The 13,929-nt window shown below is 55.6% G+C and overlaps 1 protein-coding gene across 3 annotated transcripts in view; it reads left to right on the forward strand.

Moving 5' to 3' along the window:
• GRHL3 (grainyhead like transcription factor 3) overlaps positions 1 to 13,929 on the forward strand; it is a 33,291-nt gene that overhangs the window by 13,197 nt on the left and 6,165 nt on the right. For all 3 annotated transcript variants that reach the window (XM_021684133.2, XM_021684135.2, XM_021684134.2), the window contains exons 3-14: positions 1,747 to 1,808; positions 3,244 to 3,589; positions 3,846 to 3,919; positions 4,384 to 4,537; positions 4,748 to 4,859; positions 6,310 to 6,404; positions 8,551 to 8,709; positions 9,263 to 9,341; positions 9,463 to 9,596; positions 11,259 to 11,293; positions 12,421 to 12,509; positions 13,598 to 13,683. In XM_021684133.2, the coding sequence (XP_021539808.1) occupies positions 1,747 to 1,808; positions 3,244 to 3,589; positions 3,846 to 3,919; positions 4,384 to 4,537; positions 4,748 to 4,859; positions 6,310 to 6,404; positions 8,551 to 8,709; positions 9,263 to 9,341; positions 9,463 to 9,596; positions 11,259 to 11,293; positions 12,421 to 12,509; positions 13,598 to 13,683 (1,425 nt within the window). The remainder of the gene's footprint in view (positions 1 to 1,746; positions 1,809 to 3,243; positions 3,590 to 3,845; positions 3,920 to 4,383; positions 4,538 to 4,747; positions 4,860 to 6,309; positions 6,405 to 8,550; positions 8,710 to 9,262; positions 9,342 to 9,462; positions 9,597 to 11,258; positions 11,294 to 12,420; positions 12,510 to 13,597; positions 13,684 to 13,929) is intronic.

Raw genomic sequence — 13,929 nt, forward strand, 5'->3', positions numbered from 1 at the left:
GGCTTTGGTTCTCACCATGGAGGGGTGTGGTTACCCTACCTTACTTGCTCCCCAGCAGACCCATAGCGTGCTGATAGTGTTTGGACCAGGCCTTGGGAAAGAAATTTGTATTGACTCCCTCAGGCTGGAGATGGGGTGAGAGCCAGAATCCTAGGCCTGGATTTAACCCCCAGGCTGGGATTTACAGTTTGAGGTTGGACCATAATGTAAAATCCAGTACCATCTTTCCAGGCAAAGGGCCATTCCCAGGGCCAGAATGGTGGGCACAGGTTCTGGAGGTGATACCTGTCGTGGTTTTAGTGAAAACACCTGCCCCACCCCCACCTCCCCATTTCAGAGCACTCTGGGTTCAGAACAGCCCCATGGATAGTAAGGACGGGGTCTCATGATGTGCGGCGGGGATGGAGTTGGGAGTTTGAGACCTGATCTGGCCACAAACTGGCAGTGTGGTTTTGGGCAATATACTTCTAAAAATAACAGTGTATGGTTTCTTACTGAATGCCAGGTTCTGTGCCTGGCACCTTCCCGCATGCTCTCCCATGGGGTGTGAGTAAGAGCCCAGGCATTGGAGTCCCTAGGCTGGGTTGGAGACCTGGTTCTGGCTTTATTAGCCAGAGGTCAAAATGACCTGGATGTTCTAAGATACAACAACATTATAATTATGAAAAGTCACATTTAGATAGTGTTCTCCATGTGCTAGGTCTAAGCACTCACAACAAGCTCAGGAGTGGGTGTTACTATTATTATCCTTGTACAGATGTGGACAACGAGGTACAGAGAGGTTAAGGGACTTGCCCCCTAGGGCACACAGCCAGTATGTGGCATATCTGGGAACTGAACCCAAGAAATCTGGATCCAGAGTCCACGCTCCTAACCACTGAGACAACAGAGCCTCTCCGGGCCTCAGTTTCCTCATCCATATAATGGAGATGATATTAGTAGCTATTACAGAGTGGTACAGGGCTTAAATTAGAGATCACGTAGAAGGTACCTAGTACAGGGCCTAGTGCACAAGAAGTACTAGACTAAAAAACAGCAAGCAAGGGGCGCCTCGCTGGCTCAGTTGATAGAAAATGCAACTCTTGATCTTGGGGTTGTGTGTTGGAGCCCCATGTTGGGTGTAGAGATTACTTACAAATAAAATCTTAAAAACCAGCAAGGGGCACCTGGGTGGCTCAGTCGGTTGAACATCCGACTCTTGATTTTAGCTCAGGTCATGATCTCAGGGTTGTGGGATCCAGCCCCATGTCGGGTTCCTTACTCAGCGGGAAGTCTGCTAGAGATTTTCTCTCTCCGTCTCCTGCCTCTTCCCACCCCCACCCCCCTTCTCTCTCTCTCTAATAAATAAATCTTAAAAAAAACCCCACAAAAACTAGCAAGCATTATTTTTACTAGTAAATCTTCAAATACTCTTGAAGTAGGTATTATAATCCCCCACTTGCCATATGAAGAAACTGAGTCTCAGAAAGGTGAAGTCATTTATTCAGTCACACAGCACTTTTAAGTGGTAAAGTTAGAACTTAAGCCAGATCTGCCTGACTTTGAATTCCAGGATGCCTAACAGCTAATCTTGAGGTACTTCTTCTCACTCTCTAACTTGGGACTCAGACTGACTGATGGCCAGCCAACTCCAAGGACTGGCAGGTTTTCCCCCAGTGACCAAGGTAGTTCCTCTGTCTGGCCAAGGCCGCCCGAGGGGGTTGATCTTGCCATAAATGCATAAATCCCTCTTTCCTCTCCACTCAGGGCCCCAAGGAGAAGCGGATCCTGTCCTCCAGCACTGGGGGCCGGAACGACCAAGGAAAGAGGTGAGGTTTGCTCAACCACCATCTCGGCCCCTTTCCTCATGCTCCCCTCCACCTCTGGGCTCTTAACAATCGGGCACAGAAGGCTCAGTGCCCAGGGCCCACAGGACTCTTAGGGGCCCATGGAAGTGAGAATTTATTTTAAAATCAGAAGAAAATAATGAATATAATCCAACCTGGATTACACCTATCTTTATACCAATGCAACTGTAAAAAGGTATTTTAAAATATTTTTTTTTAAGGTGGAAAGAGTCCGAAGGCAAGAGACTAGGGCCCACCAAGTCATAATGAGACCCTGTTCCACTAGAGAGCCTGCAGGCCATGTGGGCTGGAGTTTACTGAAAACAAACTTCAAAGCCATGGTCCAGGAAAAGCCCCGAAGGCAGCTTTTCTGTCCTAGCTCCAAAACCCTCCTCCCTGCAGTCTCACGGGGAGGGAGACCTGGCCTGGGGGAGGGGACACCTGGGTTCAGGTACTTCTTTCCTCTGGCTCTCATGGGCCTCTGCCTGACATTATAGCCTCGGGGCGCTGATGTTCCCCTCCTCCTAGAAGGCAGCCCAGGCCATGCTCACGGCCAGATGGGTACTAGAGGGACCCTGCCCTTTCTCTACTCTTCCCCCACCCTCCTCCCCCACGCCTCCCCACCTACCATGTAGGGCCTCTGCTGGGAAACCTTCTGGGCTTCTCTCTGCCTTCCAGAAAATCCAAGCTGCTAAGGCAGGCATTATGGCTCATGCTGCTGGCTCAGGGCCCCTCCGTGCTAGGAACAGTAGGGTTGTGCATGGGACTTTTCTGAAAACTAATTTTTAAACATGTCGTTAGCTTTTCTGATTACAAAAGTAATACCCGTTTGTTATAAAATATTCAAACTCTATAAAATATATAAAGTAGAAAGTAAAAGTTTCCTGTAATCCTACTCCCCTGCCCCGCTTAACCTCAACAAGGGCCAGTTCTACCCCATCACCCTGCGGACCCCGGCAGTTTGGAGTATACCCTTCCAGACCTTTTTCTCAACATATATTAACTGTACTGTGTTAACAGTAAAATCCCCCCCCCCCCCCCCCCCCCCCCCCCCCCCCCCCCCGTGTAGATGACTCAGTGCAGTTGTTTTAAGGTGGGGACATTTGACTCTGGGTAAGAAATAAATGAACTTTCAGTTTTTAAAATGACCAAGTACTATAAAAGATAAAGCAGATGTTTTTCCCCTCGACCCTGAGCCTGTACTTGGTTCCATTCTTGACACCCTCCTCCCTGCTCATCCCTGTGACAAACTGGCCTGTTACTCTGTCTTGCTTCATGCACGTCGGGAAGATCTAACATTACGTGGGATTAAAGAAGGTCAGTGGGTCAGCGTGATGGTCACCCTCCAGTCCAACTGAGGGTCCCCTCGCCCCTCAGAGAGAAGAGGTGCACTCACTCAGCCCTCCTCTGTCCCCAGGTACTACCATGGCATGGAATATGAGATGGACCTCGCTCCCCTTGAAAGTCCCACGCATCTCATGAAATTCCTGACAGAGAATGTGTCTGAAACCCCAGAGTACCCAGATGTGCTCAAGAAGAATAACCTGATGAGCTTGGAGGGGGCCATGCCCACTCAGGGCAAGGCAGCTCCCCTCCCCACCGGCCCCAGCAAGCTGGAAGCTGGCTCTGTGGACAGTTACCTGCTGCCCACCAGTGATATGTATGATAACAGCTCCCTCAACTCCTTGTTTGAGAGCATTCATGGGGTGCCACCCACACAGCGCTGGCAGCCTGACAGCACCTTCAAAGATGACCCACAGGAGGTGAGGGCCCACCCCCATACCCCTCACAGCATTCCTGGATATGTGCATGCATGTGCAGAAGGAGAGAAGACAGTGAGGAGGTCAGAGGTTTGGAATCCTTGGGATAAAAAGTCCTAGAGCAGAGGCAGGTCTGCCATGTACTGTTGTCCCAGTTGTGCACTGCATAACCTGCACAGCTGTATGGGACAGCTCTGGGATGAGGCCCCAGCAGCCTGAATGTGGCCATTTATTCTCTTTGAATTATGTTTCTCTGCAGTCGCTGCTCTTCCCGGATATCCTGAAAACGTCTCCAGAACCCCCGTGTCCAGAGGACTGTCCCAGCCCCAAGAGGTAACTCAGCCCTTCTGGAACCTTGGCCACTTGGACGGTAGGCAGAGGCTACAGACAGAGCCTCACACTGTCCCCAGAGCAGACATCGTCAGTGAATGAAAAGAGGGGAGTGAAAGCACATGAAAGGAGAGAGACAGATTTCTACATTTCTTTCTTGGGCTGTGACAGGGAGCTCAGAGCCCTGTTCAAAAACTGAGGTTCTGTTGCCCTTCATCTCCCCTGGGGCTTTGTCACCCCTCAGGGGTCTCTCTGGTTTCCATTATTTGTTATTCAGCAGGATTGTGGCTCAATGAAACCATAAATAGAAACTCCGAAAATGAGGAAACTGAGGTCCAGGGGTAGGATGATTTCTCAAAGTCCCACAGTAAATCCCCAGCACATCCTCAGCCTCCTGTCGCACTGCCCTCTGGGATACTCCTGCCTGCGAGCTCAGCCTCTCTGTCCTTCCCGTCTCCTCCCTGCAGTGACTTTGAGTACACCCTGGGCTCCCCCAAAGCCATCCACATCAAGTCGGGGGAGTCACCGATGGCCTACCTCAACAAGGGCCAGTTCTACCCCATCACCCTGCGGACCCCGGCAGGCGGCAAAGGCCTTGCCTTGTCCTCCAACAAAGTCAAGGTAGGTTGTCCCTGGAGCAGCTCGGGAAGGGGCTAGGATGGTTGGGCCAGCCCGGCCTGACAGGGACCCTAGGGAGGCGGTGCCACTGCCACGGAGTGGGGGGACATGGAGGCAAAAGGGCAGGGGCGCTGGACCAGGGCTCTGGGAAGGGATCGGGACTGCCTGGGCCTCTCCTGAGGCTGGGGGTCACAGCGGCCGCTGTGCTTGCAGAGCGTGGTGATGGTTGTCTTTGACAACGAGAAGGTGCCCGTGGAACAGCTGCGTTTCTGGAAGCATTGGCATTCCCGGCAACCCACTGCCAAGCAGCGTGTCATCGACGTGGGTGAGAGCCCCCCCAGAACCCCCTCCCTGGCTCTCAGTCTCTCCCTGTCCCTGTCTCTCTCTCTCTCTGTCTCTCTCTGTCTCTCTCTGTCTCTCTCTCTCACACACACACACACACACACACACACACACACACACACACACACACACACCCAGTTGGGTCTTTCTTGCCCTGCCCCTTTCCCCAGCCCCCTGTGATCTCGCCGGGACTTAGTTCTCACCCCAGCCTCCTGCCTGGCCCCTGTCTCCAGGTCCTGCACTGTGGGGTTTGCAGGGATTTGCATCTGTGGGCTGGAAGCAGGGGCTTCTTTTCTATGTTGCTTTGGGGTAAACAGTGCCCTAGAGACCCCAGCAGTGTCTGATAAATAGACCCCTGGGATACTGGCCTGCGTGTCCCCGTGGGGGGCTTAGCCCATTGAGACACAAATGCCTAAGAGAACAGAGCAGACTGCAATGTGATTTGGAAGGTTGGAAGGACAGTGCAGGGCAGTTCTGCTTTGGGAGCTGGGACCCTGGGGCTCTGTAAGCAGGGAGAGGGCCTGGGGAAGGGACACGGGGTGCCACTTTATCCCTGTCCTGGGCCCCGGGATGTGTGGGAGGCACCGCCCATCGTCGGGCCTCCAGGTTCTGACTCCGTCACTCTTTTCTTGACTGTGTGACCTGTGTGACCTCCCTTTTCTGGACCTCAGTTTCTTCAACTATCAAATGGAATAAGGCCAGCTACCCTGCCTGCCTCCAGTGCTGTTTCTTCTGCCTTGGAGTCGCATGCCCTGGAGAACACGATATCACTAGAAACAATCCCATGACATGTCTGAGAGGCCACATAGCAAGTGGGTAGGAGCCTGTGTCCAGGGGCCAAAGCTGAGCTCCAGTCCTTGCTGTGCCTTTTTTTTTTAAGCTGTGGCACCCTGGCCAAGTGACCAGACATCTCTGAGCTTCATTTTCTTTCCATTTGTAAACTGAGTGTTCATAGCGTCACCATGAGGATTAACTGAGGGCTCGCCATACTGACGTGTTCAGTGAGTGGTGGCCGTCCCCCAGTTCGCTCACTGTCCGTGCGATGGCTCGGCGTGAGGAGTCCCAGAGCTGCTACGCTTCCTGGTGCTCTTACCACCACCGGCACTGCTCTTACTCCTTCTACTACTACCGTGTCTGGGAGACCCCCCCAAGTCCCAATCCCACTGCAAACTCGAACCTCCACCCAGAAGTGATGAGGGCCCTGGCCTAGCCGGCCAACTTAGGGATTCTCTGTGGGGTTTGGGCACACCTGCTTCCCAGGCTGGACCTCAGTTTTCCCATCTGTAACCCAGGGCACAACCATCAGTTTCCCCCACCACATTGAAGCCTGGTTCTTGGGGGAGAGGGTAGCCCGGCTCCTAACTGCCCCCTCCCCAGCATGTCCCCAGATCCCTTTCCTCCTGACTCTCCCTTCTGGTCTCCTGTGGTTCCAGCTGACTGCAAAGAAAACTTCAACACCGTGCAGCACATCGAGGAGGTGGCCTACAACGCCCTGTCCTTCGTGTGGAATGTCAACGAGGAGGCCAAGGTCAGTGCATGGCTGTGACGGGGCTGGGTCCCTCGGAAGTCCCCAGGTGGGGATCTAGGATTGTGGCAGCTGCTTTGATGAGCGTGCCCGTGGAGGAGGCAGAATAGAGAGAGGAGGAGAAGCACAGCCTTCCAGAAAGGCTAGGCCTACGTCCCAGCCCTGTGACCGTGGCTGCAAAATTGGGGTGCAATGAGAGCACCGACTGAGGGATTCACATGAGGACCACATGTGCTAAGTAAAGGGTAGAGCCCAGCCTGGCTCAGCAGTGGGGGCTGTTGTTATCAATCCCATCCACCCATTCACCAGATGGGAAAACCGAGGTCACATAGCCAGCCACCAATGCACCAGGTTTGCCGACTTGCAGGCCAGTCAGGGTTGCAGGAGGAAGCTTTGGAGTCCGCAAGGGAGGCCGCAACCGCAGTTACATCACTTCCTGCGTCCAGTAGAAGGGAACAGTAGTCTGCCTCCTGGGATTGTAGTGAAGATCCCCTGGGATCATGCATGTCTCAGAGTCGGGCACAGGGCCAGACCCTTGGGAGAGGCCTGAAAGTGGAGCCTCTGGTGATTTCTTTCATCCCAGCCACTCAGTGCCCAAGGCCAGCTTGCTGTGTGCTTCTGGGCCTCTCTGTGCCTTGGTTTTCTGTTTGGAGAGCCGGCATTGTGGAAAGGGCACTGGTCTGAGAGCCGGGGGCTGGGTGACCTTGGGCCTGTCCTTTGCTTCCTTGCGCCAGGCCTACCCTCTCAGACCAGGGTTGGGTCCAGCGCATGGCAAGGACATTTCTGGCCTGGACAGGCTGGGGAGCTTGCCTTATGGGGGCTGTCCAGGCTGCCTGGAGAAAATAGAGCTGAAGGGGCTCTGAAAACTCAAAGGGAGGCACAGAAGTGAGGGATTATTATTATTCAAACAGATGCCAGGGGCTGGAGGAGGAGTTGGGGCCTCTGGTGCAGGGAGGCGGGGGAAAGAGTTTCATAGGAAGGGAGAGGTGGGTTTCGGCTAGGATTTTCTCACAGCCCCTTAAGCCCCCGGGCGTGGGTCTTTCTCATGCAGCTGGGTGGGAGCTGCATTTGGGCTGAGTTGGCTGAGGGGGAGGTATGTCTGGCATGCGCCCAGGGGCCTGGCCCCCACAGCCAAGGAGGGAAGGGGGTCTGCTCAGGCACCGCACCCCTACCTGTGCAGGTCAGGATCATTTCCGAGGGAAATGTCCCAAAGAACAGTGGCCAGTCTGGAGTGGGGTGTGGCCCTGGCACCCCATGGAGGAGTCAATCAGGTAGACAATCACCAGGTGAGCCTGCCAGGGAGTCCCAGCTGAGACTCAGCCCAGACTGCCATCGGCTGGGCCTAGGCTTTGGGTTGAGACCAGCAGTCACACTCACAACAGGTCACTACATGCCCAGCCCAGTAGGTGCTCCACGCACCCTCACAGCCACGTGAGGTAGGTTTAATTAACCCCATTTTGCAGATAAGGAAACTGAGGCTCTGTGAGGTTAGAGCACTTGTCTCAAGCCACGTGGCCAGTGAGTGGCAGAGCCCAGCTTCCCCAACCGAAGTCCGGGTGGCCGCACGCCTGGGCTCATTCTGCTGGAATGTGGAAACATCAGCAGGTCACCCCTCTGCTCAGAGCCTCTGCTTCCTTGGCTGTAAAATGGGGGTGACAGGTCCAATGATGGCTGGAGCTGGTGGTCAAGGGTGCAGAGGGGCAGGGTCTCACCCCTGTGGCCCGGGGCCAGCAGGAAGGTGGTCTTCTGGGGCTGGGGGGAACGGGCTATGGCCCTTCCATACTCCTCACTCTGGCTGGCAGAAAAATGAGGCTCTGGACTTTAATGAAAGCCCACGAAGGACCCCTAACCTCCCTCCCAGGGCCTTGATCCTTTGGGCTGCCCTTGGCAGTCTGGTGGGAGCTGCCTCACCCGCTGCTGAAGAGCCTGGGCTCCAGCCTGGGCCCTCCCCACACCCAGTGTCACCTGGGGATGGCCGGCGCGCCACCCCGAGCACCAGGTTGGCTGTCCATAAAAGAGGTGGTGATGGGTGCCTGCCAGGGGTGCCGCTCCCCAGGGGCACAGTAGGCTCAGTGATCAGGGTGCTTGTGGGACAGCAGGGCTGGCGCCCAGGGCAGGCTGTTTCTCCAGCTCCCCTGTCTGTCCCCAGGTCTTCATCGGTGTCAACTGCCTCAGCACAGACTTCTCCTCGCAGAAGGGGGTGAAGGGAGTCCCCCTGAACCTGCAGATCGATACCTACGACTGCGGCTCAGGCGCTGAGCGCCTGGTGCACCGAGCCGTCTGCCAGATCAAGATCTTTTGTGACAAGGTAGCTGGGGTGGGGGGTGGGCTGGGAGGGAGAAGGGCCAGCCCCCACCCGTGCGTCCTCCCCAGCCATGCGGGGCATGTCTGTCTCCCTCTGCTTCTTGCTCTCTGCACGTCTCCCTCCTCCGTGTGCTTGTCATTGTCTGTCTTGGCCTCTAAGTCTATTTTTCTCCCTCTCTCTGCACTTCTGTCTCCCCTCTCTGTCTCTTTCTGAAGATCTCTTTATGTTTCTTTCTGTGTCTTGTCTCTCTCATGTTTCTCTTTCTTCTTCTTGTCCCTCTCTGACTCCACTTCCCTTTTCTCTGTTTCTCTGTCTGTTCTTCTCCCTCCACGTCTGTCTGTCTGTCTCTCATGGCCTGGACTGACCTCAGACAGGGCTGGGCTGGGCTGGGCCCGGCGGGGTGGGCGCTGCTACTTTCCCATTTCCTGGTCTCACTCTGGGAAGAAAGCAGCCCTAGAAGGCTGGCAGCCCCGGAAGGCTGGCCCATAGTTAAGATGCAAGGCAGCCAGCCCCTCCCAAGGCCCTTGGTGACCCCCTTCCCCCTCCTCCCCCGCAGGGAGCAGAAAGGAAAATGCGGGATGATGAGCGGAAGCAGTTCCGGAGGAAGGTCAAGTGCCCCGACTCCAGCAGCAGTGGTCAGTGGGGATGGGCCAGGGGCTGGGCTGGCCTGGGGCGAAGGGAGAAGGAGACTGGAGGGCAGAGGCTGGGGGTGTGACCGGAGAGGTCCCAGATGCAGTGCCGTCCTTTTCCCATCAGGCATCAAGGGCTGCCTGCTGTCCGGCTTCAGGGGCAACGAGACCACGTACCTGCGGCCCGAGGCTGACCTGGAGACCCCGCCGGTGCTCTTCATCCCCAACGTGCATTTCTCCGGCCTGCAGCGTCCTGGAGGGGTGAGGGTCTCGGCCAGAAAGGGTCCCGGCCCCTGGGTGGGACCTGATCGGCGCAGACCGGTGGCAAGCACCCTGCCACTCGGCCACTACAGGCCAGTTTAGACGTGTTTAGGTCCGATATTTTTTACATCAAAATGAAAATGCTTTTATTGAATCCCATGGGATTAAAAAACGTACGCATGTTCATACAACATTAATGACCTTTTCTACTGAAGAGAAGAAGGTCAATGAAGAAACGGACCTTATAACCGTCGAAACGTTCATGCTTGGGGCGCGCATGGAAGTTTCTGATTTCTGAGCCCCAAATTAGATGGCGGCCGAATCCAAGCTGGATCATGGTGGTCATGGCAACGCTTGTGAGCGCTCACTATGCACCAGGCACTGCTCTCCATGCTTCCCACGCGCCACCTCCTCTCCCTGTCCCTACCGCCCTACCGGATGGGTACTGTCATTCTCCCCGGATTCGTGGGGTGGACGTTGAGGCACAGAGACCAAACCCCACAGCACGGGCAGAGCCAGGGTTTGGACCCAGGCACCTTGGCTTCAGAAGCCGAGCCCGCGAACCCCAGCTACACCACCTCTCAGGCCGGGGAGCCCTCCTTTGAGGTAGATACTGTTGTCCCTCCATTTTCCAGAGAAGGCCGCACGGCAGGTCAGTGGGGGAATCAGGATTGCAGAGCCTGTCTAGTAGTTTGCTTCCATATTAAACAATTTGACTATTTCCTTCCATCGAGGTCCCCCCCGCCCCGCTCCCGTGTAGGTGGGAACGTTTGCAGAAATAGCTCTTGCTGTCCAAGCTGTGTTCAGTGCACTCACCTCAAACAGTAAGAGGTTGTGGAACCAAAAGAGCAGTCAGCACTGATGTGGCCACTGGTGCACACCTAAAGCCCTTCCTGTGTCCACCGTCCTCCCTTCACTGCCCCCGGGCCCCGGAAGCGCTTCTGTGGCCCCATAGTCCGGTGGCTGCATGACCCCAGTGTCTCTCCCCAGCCAGAGGCCCCAAATCGGGAGATGACTGCTCTCATGGGATTAAGGGCCCTGTGGCCAGGTTGACGGCTGCTCTGTGGGGAAGAGGGAGGCCCCCAGGCTTTGCCCCTGTGAGCCTGGGTTAGGGGGGCGGGGAGGTCTGAATCCTGAATCTGCCTCCTACCAGGTGTGTTACCTCGGGAGGCTCTCCACCCTCTTGGGCAGGCCTGGGTGCTTCCCGTCATGGGACTGGTGATGCCTGGGCCAGACAGCACAGTGCCAGGCGCTTAGGGGGGTTCCAGAGAGTGCCCTTTCCCCTCACCCCCCTTTCCCCTTGTGCTTCTGCTCCCACTTCCCAGTTCCCAGCTGCACGGCAGTGTGCAGTCCTGGCCCTTCTGGGCAAGCTGGGGCTCAGGTGGGGCTCATGGAGTCCACCATATTTCTTCAGCACCTCCTGTGTCCACAGAGTCCTTGACTCATTCTACCTGGGCTGGATCCTACCTTTCGACTCAAGATCTCAGCTCATTTAAGAGGACTTAATCTGAGCGGAATGGGCTGGAAACGCATTGCAACTGCATCTCCCCTCCTCCCCCCACACCCAGAGATTGGGCCCCCTCCCCCCAGAAAGCCTCCAGCAGTGGAGGGCCCCTCTCATCTTCCTCATGTGATGGAAAATGTCTTTCCTCTTCATTGCAGGCCGTGCCCTCGGCGGGTCAGAGCAGCTCCAACAGGTACGGAGAGAAGCAGCTAGGGGCCTCCTCACCCACCCTGCCTGGCCCCCTACTGCTTGTGCTGCCCCCCAAGCCAGGGCCTGGGCGCTGAGGAGGCAACCGGGAGACTCTGCCCCCAGCCCCCAAGCTAGATTCAGGCTCCTTTCTCACTGAAACTGCCCACGTTTTTATGGGTTTGTTTTATGTGAAAAGTTGGCAAATCTCTGGCGAGACACATGCTTGTAAAAAGGGAAGGAAGAAGCCTCTGAGATGGTAGTGCAGATTTGGACAGCAGGGAGGGGACGCTGTGCCGCAGGACTGACCATGGGGTCCACCCCCCCCAAAGACTCCAGGAGGCGAGGGAGGGGCCCGGCGTCTTGGCCCCTCCTGACGTCCTTCCCTCTTGGCCTAGAGATCTGCCTGAGTGGGAGCACGGCCTCATGGGCCTGAGGCTGGGACGAGAGGGTGGCGTGTAAAAGGGAAAGCTCATTTGTTGTTGACCTCGGTGTCCTCCCCCCGCCGAATAAGGGGTACTTTTCATGTGGGGCTTCCATACCAAATCAGGTCACTTATCCCCTCACCACAGCCCCAGCAGGTCGGGCAAGCAGGGCTTATTGCTCTACTTGACTGATGAGGAAGCAGAGGCTCAGAGAAGTGCAGTGACTTGGCCAGTGCTTGCGTAGCATCTGCATGGACCCTAAGTCTGCCTTACTCCAAATCCCACAGCCCTGCCCCCTCTCCCTGCCTCCTGGCCAAATGGATTCTTTCAAAAAAGAATCCTATCGATGGTAAAACAATAGTCGGCATTCACCGAGGCCCTGCTGTGCACCACACGCGGTTCTAGAAGCAGTTTGCGTGATCTCCTGCAGCCTCACAACTTTATGAAGTCTTGTTGTCATTGTCTTGTCACCCCATTGGATAGATGGGGACCCTGAGGGACTAAGAGACTCCCCCCAAGTCACCCAGCTAGTGAGTGGGATTTGAACCTAGGCAGTCCCAACTCCAGAACCTGTTGCTTTAACTGCCATCCCACTGCTTTGGGCCTGCCCTCATGGGATCTTCTGAGCTCTGGGGCCCCTTCCAACTCTGGGATCCCCCTGGGTTCCTCACGAGCCCCTTCCTGTTGCCTCCTCCCCGCCCCCCGCCAGGCTGCCTCTGAAACGCACCTGCTCACCCTTCACGGAGGAGTTTGAGCCTCTGCCCTCCAAAAAGGCCAAGGAAGATGATCTTCAGAGAGGTACCTTGACTCCCGGCCCATCTGTTCTCTGAGCCCACCATAGAGCCCCCTGCGCCCCATGAGGCCTGCCCCAAAGCCTCAAACACCCACCATGGCCCAGGCAGCCAGGGCAGCATCCGTCCCAGCAGAGAGGGCACAAGGGGCCACCTTACTCCTCTGAGTTGGAGTTGGGCCAAACCTTGAGGGTGGGGTGGGGGCCAGGGGAGCACCCAGAGTGCTTGGAGAGAGGTCCATGGAGCTGGAGGGCTTCTGCTTCCTCTGGCCTTGTTGGACATGGGCATCCTGCGGCAGTTGGAAAAGGCAACAGGCTCATTATGCTGGGCAAGCCCCCTGCCTTCTCTACTGGGGGTTGGGAGCAGAGTTGGGTTTCTGTACCTGGCTTTCTGGCTTTGACAGCCTGAATCTGTGACTTCCTGGGAGAGGGGGACATGCCCAAACCTCTGGGGACTGTAGCTGATTATCAAGGAGAAACCAACCAGCAGCTAGGATCAAAAGCTTACGGCAACCTTCAATTGAGCCTTGTACTGCACTTGGTATTTAAAATGTCATGTCATTAATTCCCCAACAACTCTGTGAAATAGAGGGCGGGGCCACCTCTATTTCCCATGTGGATAAAGTGAGGCTAACTGATGGAAAAATGTCTTCAAGGTCACCTAGCTGGCAGGTGGTAGAGCGGTGATTGGAACTTGCCCAAATCAGCACAGTCGGAGTGGGACCTGCAGAGCTGGGTGGTATTTCCCCATCTGGGTACAGACCCTCAGCAAGGATTTGCCCTTTCTGCAGAAATCAATCTCATGTTAAAAATAATATTTTGGGGGGCGCCTGGGTGGCTCAGTAGCTTAGGCATCTACCTTCTGCTCAGGTCATGATCTCAGGGTCCTGGGATTGAGCCCCGCAAGGGGCTCTCTGCTCGGCAGGGAACCCGCTTCTCCCTCTCCCTTTCCCTCTGTGCCGTCTCTCTCTCAAATAAATAAATAAAATCTTTAAAAAATAATAATAATATTTTTAAAGATTCTCCCATCCCCTGAGGTATTCCCGGGCTGATCTGTCCTCCCCTTACCACTAAACCCCACCCCTTTGCCTCTCAGTTCTGTTGTATGTGCGGAGGGAGACCGAGGAGGTGTTTGATGCTCTCATGTTGAAGACCCCAGACCTGAAGGGACTGAGGAATGCGGTAAGAGGCTCTGTGACACCCCCACAGCCCTGGCCAGACCCCACTCTGTGTTTCTGTCCCCCACTCTTCACTCCACAGTACTGATTTCCCACAGGAAGGCTCTGAGGAGGAATATGCTGGAACGCTGGCTTTCTGATGGTCCACCTCTCCCACCCCAGTGGGGGGGGCCTACAGGCCTGGCTGGTGGGGGCGTGCCTCTGTGATGCTATCTCCCAGCCAGAACCCTGGCTCCACCCTGGGAGTCAC

Source organism: Neomonachus schauinslandi, chromosome 4 (genome assembly GCF_002201575.2).
Source record: "Neomonachus schauinslandi chromosome 4, ASM220157v2, whole genome shotgun sequence".
NCBI lineage: Eukaryota > Metazoa > Chordata > Mammalia > Carnivora > Phocidae > Neomonachus > Neomonachus schauinslandi.